Source organism: Lolium rigidum, chromosome 2, assembly GCF_022539505.1.
Source record: "Lolium rigidum isolate FL_2022 chromosome 2, APGP_CSIRO_Lrig_0.1, whole genome shotgun sequence".
Classification (NCBI taxonomy): domain Eukaryota; kingdom Viridiplantae; phylum Streptophyta; class Magnoliopsida; order Poales; family Poaceae; genus Lolium; species Lolium rigidum.
Window position 1 is genome coordinate 232,812,782 of NC_061509.1, and position 8,147 is coordinate 232,820,928.

Below are 8,147 nucleotides of genomic sequence, written 5' to 3' on the forward strand. Positions count from 1 at the left end.
CACTAGTTCGGCGAAGAGATAGTAAGATGCAAGTGGTATGGATGAATATGAGTGGTAATAGCAATCTGAAATAAAGATGGCGGCAAGTAAACATGCAGTGGAACAGTAAATAAACGGTGATTCGATTCTTGGAAACAAGGCCTAGGGATCATACTTTCACTAGTGGACACTCTCAACAATGATCACATAAATAAATAAGTTCTCTTCTCTTATGCTACTTTCAAAGACTCTATTGTTGGATAACAAACACCATTCATTGTGTAGGGCTACGAGAGCTCCCTCAAGCCGGAGTAAACAAGCTCCACAACGTCATAAAAGAATCACAAAAGATGCAAACACTGTCACTGTCACACCATGGAGAGTAATTCCGGAGTTCATATTAAAGTAACTCTAGAGTGCATAGTAATAGTTAACTTCACAATCTACAAGAGATCACGATCATAACCTACGCCAAGTACTACATGATGCACACACTGTCCACATTACATCATGAAGGAGGAATAGACTACTTTAATAACATCACTAGGGTAGCACATAGATTAATAGTGATACAAAGCTCATGATCACATAAAGATCACATGGGAGAGAGAGATGAACCACATAGCTACCGGTACAACCCTTAGCCTCGGGGGAGAACTACTCCCTCCTCATCATAGGAGACAGCAGCGGCGATGAAGATGGCGGTGGTGTCGATGGAGATGCCTTCCGAGGGCACTTCCCCGTCCCGGCGGCGTGCCGGAACAGAGACTTCTGTCCCCCGAATCTTGGCTTCGCGATGGCGGCGGCTACGTAACTTTTCTCGTCTCATGGCTTATGTTTTTAGGGTTTTCGCGACGGAGAGGCTTTATAGGCGGAAGGGCAGCCTCGGACGGGTCCTGGGGGACCCACACCATAGGGGGGCGCCCCCCCTTGGTCGCGCCGCCATGTGGGGTGGGGCCCCCTTGGATCCCCTCTGGTCCCTCTTCGGTGCTCTGGAACCTTCCGTGAAATATAAGATCGTGGGCTTTGATTTCGTCCAATTCCGAGAATATTTTCTTTGTAGGATTTCTGAAACCATAAACAGCAGAAAACAGGAACTGGCGCTTCGGCATCTTGTTAATAGGTTAGTGCCGGAAAATGCATCAAAACGATATAAAGTATGAATAAAACATGTAGTATTGTCATAAAACTAGCATGGAACATAAGAAATTATAGATACGTTGGAGCCGTATCAATCCTCCTCGGAATCCCGCCAGCACGACGGCGTGGTGACAGTGGTGGTGGAGATCTCCAGCAGGGCTTCGCCGTAAGCGCTGCGGGAGAAGAAGGAGGAGGGAGTAGCTAGGGTTTGGGAGAGAGGGGGCTTGGGGCGCTAGCCAGGGAGCCCCTTGGTGCTGCGGCCAAGTGGTGTTCAGCCCCTCCCCTCTCCTCCCCTTTAAATAGGTGGAAATCCCTGGGGTTTACCCCAAAACCACATTGGAGTCCAACTCCAAAACTTACCAAATTTGGGAAACCTACACAAGGTGGGATTCCTCCCCTTCCTTGTGGTGTGGCCGGCCACCTTGGTGTCCACCATGGACTCCACCTTCCCACTTGGTGGGTTGGCTAGGGCTGGTGGAGTCTCTCCGGGACTCCTCCTTCCATAGTGATTTATTCCGGATGATTCTAGAAACTTCTACAACCTTCCATAAATTCACCGGACCACTCCCAAACTTGGAATGTGACTTCCTATATATGAATCTTATTCTCCGGACCATTCCGGAACTCCTCGTGATGTCCTGGATCCCATCCGAGACTCCGAACAACATTCGAACTCCATTCCATATTCCATATCTACTTATAACGACATCAAACCTTAAGTGTGTCACCCTACGGTTCGAGAACTATGCGGACATGATCGAGACTCCTCTCCGATCAATAACTAATAGCGGGACCTAGAGATCCATAATAGCTCCCACATATTCAACGATGACTTCGTGATCAAAAGAACCATTCACATACAATACCGATTCCCTTTGTCACACGATACTTTACTTGTCCGAGGTTCGATCATCGGTATCTCCATACCTAGTTCAACCTCGTTACCGACAAGTACTCTTTACTCCTACCGTGGTATGTCATCTCTTGTGACCTAGTCACATGCTTGCAAGCTAATTAGACGACATTCCACCGAGAGGGACCAGAGTATATCTATCCGTCATCGGGATGGACAAATCCCACTCTTGATCCATATGCCTCAACTCACACTTTTCGAATACTTAATCCCATCTTTATAACCACCCATTTACGCAATGGCGTTTGATGTAATCAAAGCATCCTTCCGGTGTAAGTGATTTACATGATCTCATAGTCGAAGGACTAGGTAACTATGTATCGAAAGCTTATAGCAAGTTGAACTTAATGACTTGATCTCATGCTATGCTTACTATGGGTGTGTCCATCACATCATTCACCTAATTAATTATATGATATTCTTATTAATAACATCCTATGTTCATGATCAGGAAACCATGATCATCTATTAATCAACAAGCTAGTTAAATGAGAGGCTTACTAGGAACTCTGGTTGTTTACAAAACACACATGTATCAATGTTTTCGGTTAACACAATTATAGCATGGAGTGTAAACATTTATCATGAACACTAAGATATAACAATAACTATTTTATTATTGCCTCTTGGGCATATCTCCAACAACTGGCACGTGGGAGCTCGTTCCGCTTCCTCCCCGTGTTCGTCCTATCACATGTAAGTGGGTCTATAAGGTTAAGACCCGCTCTGATGGTACTCTTGAGCGATACAAAGCTTGTCTCGTTGCTAGAGGTTTTCAGCGGGAGCATGGTCGTGACTATGATGAGACTTTTGCTCCTGTCGCTCACATGACCACTATTCGGACACTTCTTGTCGTGGCTTTTGCTCGCCATTGATCTGTTTCTCAGCTTGATGTTAAGAATGCCTTTCTTAACGGAGAGTTGAGCGAGGAGGTTTATATGCACCCACCACATGGGTATTCTGTCACAGATGGTCTGGTCTGCCGTCTTCGTCGCTCTCTCTATAGCCTTAAGCAAGCACCTCGTGCATGGTTTGAGCGCTTTGCTTCTATACGTGGTCACTGCTGATGGTTTCTCTCCCAGTGCACATGATCCGGCGTTGTTTGTTCACTCTTCTCCTCGTGGTCGTACTCTTCTTCTTCTGTATGTCGATGACATGATCATCACTGGTGACGACCCTGAGTATATTGCCTTTGTCAAGGCACGTCTCAGTGAGCAGTTTCTTATGTCGGATCTTGGTCCACTTCGTTATTTTCTAGGGATTGAGGTTTCGTCCACCTCTGATGGCTTCTTTGTATCCCAAGAACGTTATATTCAGGACCTTCTTGATCGTGTTGATCTTACTGACGCTCGTACAGTTGAGACTCCTATGGAGCTCAATATTTATCTTCGTGCCTCTGATGGTGATCCTCTCTCTGATCCGACTCGTTATCGACATCTTGTCGGGAGTCTCGTCTATCTGGCCGTTACTCGCCCATATATTTCTTATCCTGTCCATATTCTGAGTCAGTTTGTCTCTGCTCCCACTTCGGTCCACTATAGTCACCTTCTTTGTGTTCTACGTTATTTACGTGGAACGATCTCTCTTTGTCTCGTCTTTCGTCGTTCCAGCTCGTTACAGCTCCAGTCCTACTGCGATGCCACGTGGGCGAGTGATCCTTCGGATCGCCGATCCCTGTCTGCCTACTGTGTTTTTCTTGGTGGTTCTCTCATTGCTTGGAAGACGAACAAGCAGATCGCAGTTTCCCGTTCGAGTGTAGAGGCTGAGTTGCGAGCTATGGCTCTTCTGACTGCAGAGGTGACTTGGTTACGGTGGTTACTTGCAGATTTTGGTGTCTCTGTTACGATACCCACGACTCTCTTATCTGACAGTACAGGTGCTATCAGTATTGCACGTGACCCTGTGAAATATGAGCTTACCAAGCATATTGGGGTTGATGCTTTTTTATCCGTGCCAGTGTGCAGGATCAGATCATTGCGCTTCAGTATGTGCCTTCAGAGTTGCAGTTGGCGGACTTTTTTACGAAGGCCCAGACTAGAGCGCAGCATAGCTTTCTACTCTCCAAACTCAGTGTTGTTGGTCCACCATGAGTTTGGGGGGGGGGTGTTAGAGCAATAGTTGTATATTGTATTATCCCCAGTAGTTAGGGGGTTCCCTGCATATTTTATCATGTATATGTACTACATATTGTGGCCTTTGGCTCCCGTGGAATACAAGTTGCATATTCCCTAACATGCAACACATTCCACGCAAACGCGCAAGCACACATAAACTAAAAATGCGGAAAAGCTGCAGCACAGCGAGGCCCGATAGGAGCCGAGCGAACCCAACCTCTTATACCAGGCATAACTCAAATGGAGATGAAAATAAAATATTAAACATCTTTTACCGGGTACTCTTCAGCGAGACATTATTTCTCTTTGGCATAACCCAAAACTCAATTGTACAACATACATATAACCTTGTCGCAACGATTCAAATGCATGACTAAATGATTTATGAGATTGTGCTAAATCACCGTCAGTTCTGAACATTCAGCCCATATCCAACATGGAATAATGGATCATAGTTATCATCTCCAACATGTACTGGCAGTTGATCAACAGACCTAGACCAAGTGAATGGTAACTTGCCCACAAAATCATGGTCTCCAAAGAGGCAATCAGTAATTCCCATGCCCTCACTTCCAGGTAGCCAGGCAGCAACTAGAGCATCTACCTTCTCAAGAACTTGTGGCTCGATAACCAAGGGTCTTCCCGATATAACAATCACTATGGTAGGGACTTTACAAGCAACACGAGTAATGAGATCAGAACCGTTGAGTGGAATACTAAGGTCTGTTCTATCCCCCGACCCTTCAGCATAGGGAACCTCACCAACTACAACAACTGCGTATGAAAATTCCCTTGTTTCAATGGTAGCTTCAGTTGGGGATTCCTCATATACAACTTCAGTTTCCACTCCCGCAGATTCTTGTATGGCCTCTAATATGGTTGTACCTGTTGATATTGATAGCATACTTAAATAGCTGGTTCTGAAGTTAATAAGACTGTGCGGAGTACAGGCTTAACTAGGTCATATTTGTAATCATTAGGTCTAGCAAAAAATGGCGTTTGGCTTACAAGAAAAGGGGAAAATGTTATATTATTTGCATAGCAGGAAATCATTGTGGCTGATTTTAATTTCAGCCCCAGGATGAGATTAAGAAAACACCACATGCATACTTTTTAGTTCAGTGTTTCTTGGTTGCTCTGTGGTGCGTACCATGTTTTGTGGCATCTTGTATGAAGTTGTTATGATGTAGAATCAAAGATTGGTAGTGTCTCTTGTATTTTGCTTTGGCTTTTAGTACAAGGCAGGCAAAGATCTTGAAGTTCAATTTGGAAACAACAGTTTCACATTTTTATGCATCATGGCACTTGAAAGCATGGGAAAACTCATCTATAACGTCATATAAGTAGAAGCTATCCTGGAATTCCCAAGTAGATGCAATTTATTTAGAAGAAAGGTCATGGTAAGTGTTCCCTCAATTAAAAAAGGTCGCGGGTGATATATTCTTGTGGAATTGAATTTTCTTCTTACCACGGGTTATCTTTCCACTGTCTCCATTCCAAGACATTGTCCATCCACCGCATTGATATCCAATATTGTCAGCATGCATCCCGGCAACAAGTATTCTTCTTGCATTTTTGGCCAACGGAAGGAATGGCTCATTCTGATTCTTACCATTCTTCAGCAGAACCAAAGACTTTCGAACAGCCTCACGTGCCAGCTGCCGATGCTTCTGAAAAAATTAAAAGTTAAGCATATCATATACAGTGATTAGTGAGTAATATCGACCAATGTTAGATAGTCCAAAAAGAATAAAAATGAGAAGAATTGACAGCAACAACGATAATCATAGATACGGGACATGCATTTTGAGTACCTTGCAACCAATTACGTCTAGTAGAGATGGATCTGAAAATGGCTGGTCAAAAACCCCAGATATGAACTTAACCCTTAGAATCCGCTCAACAGCATCATCAATCCGTGATACTGGTATCTCCCCCGACTCCACCAAGAACAGAAGATCTTCCAAGAACTTCTCAAATCTGAAAGGTATCATGACCTGTAGAATTCTTAGAGGATTGAAAAGAGCCCGTGTAGCAGAATGTATTAATTTAAGATGAAAAATTAAACGAACAATACCATATCTATTCCAGCATTAACCGCTTGTGCAATGCAGTAGCGATAATCCGACCCTCGAGGCTCGCTAAGCCTGTCAATACCCTCCAAGTCTGACACCACAAAACCCTGTGGAACAAGAGCTTGCACATGTTACCACGTTGAGCAATCACACAACAGAGGATTTGCATCAGTCTACCTATTAATAAAATAATAAAAATAAACATAGGTTCCACACTACCTGGAAGCCCAACTTGCCCTTTAGAACGTCTGTAAGCAGATAGCGACTGGCATGTAATGGCTGGCCATTCCATTGAGAGTAGGATGCCATGACCGTTGCCACACCTTGAGTTATACAATCAATGTAGGGTTTCATGTGGATACTTTCTAAATCTTCTAAGGAGCAAATGGTGTTCCCTTCATTGATCCCCTTGTGAGTGCCACCATCCCCTACGAAATGCTTGGCACAAGCAAGAACATTTTCCCTAACGGAACGGAGGAATGGGTAACCATGAGGGTGGCCTGCTGGTGGCTGACCCTGCAGTCCGGTGACAAGGGTGGTCAAGGAGCTCACGATCTCTGGGTCCTCGCTGTAGCTCTCGTAGCATCTCCCCCATCTCGGGTCCCTACAAACCTGAAGTACCAACCCGTGTTTTACTTTTTGTTGCAACTACGGTGAGAATGGTGTTCCGGAAGAGTTTTTGAATTTGACTTACGGCGACGCAGGGTGCGAAGGCCCAGTGGATGCCTGTGGCGCGGACCTCGAGCGCCGTGGCCTCGCCGATCTTGCGCACAAGCTCCGCATCCCTCGAGGCTCCGAGGCCGACGTTGTGGGGGAAGACGGTGGCAGCCAAGACGTTGTTGTGCCCATGGACTGCGTCGATGCCGTAGAGGATGGGGATGGCGAGGCGCGACGAGAGGGCAAGGCGCTGCGCGTCGTCGACCATGCTGGCCCAGTCGGACGGGGAGGCGCGGTCGTGGGGCGCGCTGCCGCCGCTGCTGAGGACGCTGCCGGCGCCGAGCAGGGCCGAGCCGGCAAAATTCGGGGCCCTGTGCGAAACTTAAAATAGGGCCCCTATCTTATAAAAAATTAAACTATTTAACAAATATAATGTATATGTCTTAATATCTTATACGACAATTGGATATATATTCAGAATAATATCTATTCAACTTCAGGTTGCATAATGTTTATTTGAAAAATCATCATTCTTTTAGGGTTCTTTAAAGTAAAATCTTTAATGATATCCTCGTAATCAGCCTTGTCCAACACATCACTCTCAAGTGATGTTGTCGTTAAATCATTGGGTCTTCAATGATGTCATCTTAATCAATATCATCTTCCTCTATCTCAATATTATTTTTTATCTCTGCCTAGCCATCTACACCATCATTTCAAGGAATAAAATCCAGTGCGAAGTGTAGCACGACCAAGTGACTAATTGTTGGAAGACACTTTTGTTTTTTTTTATAATAAACTTTTCCATAGCCTCTTTTTAAGATTGAGTTAGAGCACCAGAATTGCGCCCCATTTCTCTTGCGCTTTTTGGCACCGGAATCGCGCCCCATTGGTTCTAAAACACTACATACAAGAATTAAAATAATAAATTAAAAGATCATCCATATATCACAACGTTGTTGATCAGCGATCATTATAGAATGCAGAAAATGAGAAAATTTGAATTACCTCATCTAGTCGTCGGACATATGTACGGCTTAGGCTGTTCGTCGGTGTCGTCGCGGCGTCGCTGGGGTCAAGGAGACGTCGCTCGCTCGTCGCTGGCTTCATAGATGAATCACTACCTAGATGGATCGATCAAAACAGGTGAGGGCTGAGGAGGCGTGTCGCTCCGTGAGGCGAGGTCGCGAGGACGGTTCGATTACTGGTATTCATGAAGAGTATGTGGCTGCGCGACTGTGCGTCCAGGCTCCAGCTAGCGTTCCAACT

At 45.1% G+C, this 8,147-nt stretch overlaps 1 protein-coding gene across 1 annotated transcript; it reads right to left on the bottom strand.

Annotated features, from left to right (window-relative positions):
- Positions 1-4,552: 4,552 nt before the first annotated feature.
- Positions 4,553-7,171, bottom strand: LOC124693117 (beta-glucosidase BoGH3B-like). The gene is made up of 6 exons (XM_047226571.1): positions 6,916-7,171; positions 6,441-6,833; positions 6,224-6,328; positions 5,961-6,143; positions 5,615-5,816; positions 4,553-5,031 (listed from the first exon to the last, which is right to left on the bottom strand). The coding sequence occupies exons 1-6, from the start codon at positions 7,144-7,146 to the stop codon at positions 4,553-4,555; spliced, it is 1,593 nt and encodes a 530-aa protein (XP_047082527.1). The 5' UTR covers positions 7,147-7,171.
- Positions 7,172-8,147: the final 976 nt, after the last annotated feature.

Coding starts and splice junctions, on each gene's coding strand:
- LOC124693117 (XM_047226571.1), bottom strand. CDS start 7,146: ATGGTCGACGACGCGCAGCGCCTTGCCCTCTCGTCGCGCCTCGCCATC. Junction 6,329..6,440: donor AGGGCAAGTTGGGCTTCCAG/GTAGTGTGGAAC, acceptor CTTGTTCCACAG/GGTTTTGTGGTGTCAGACTT. Junction 6,144..6,223: donor TTAATGCTGGAATAGATATG/GTATTGTTCGTT, acceptor AGAATTCTACAG/GTCATGATACCTTTCAGATT.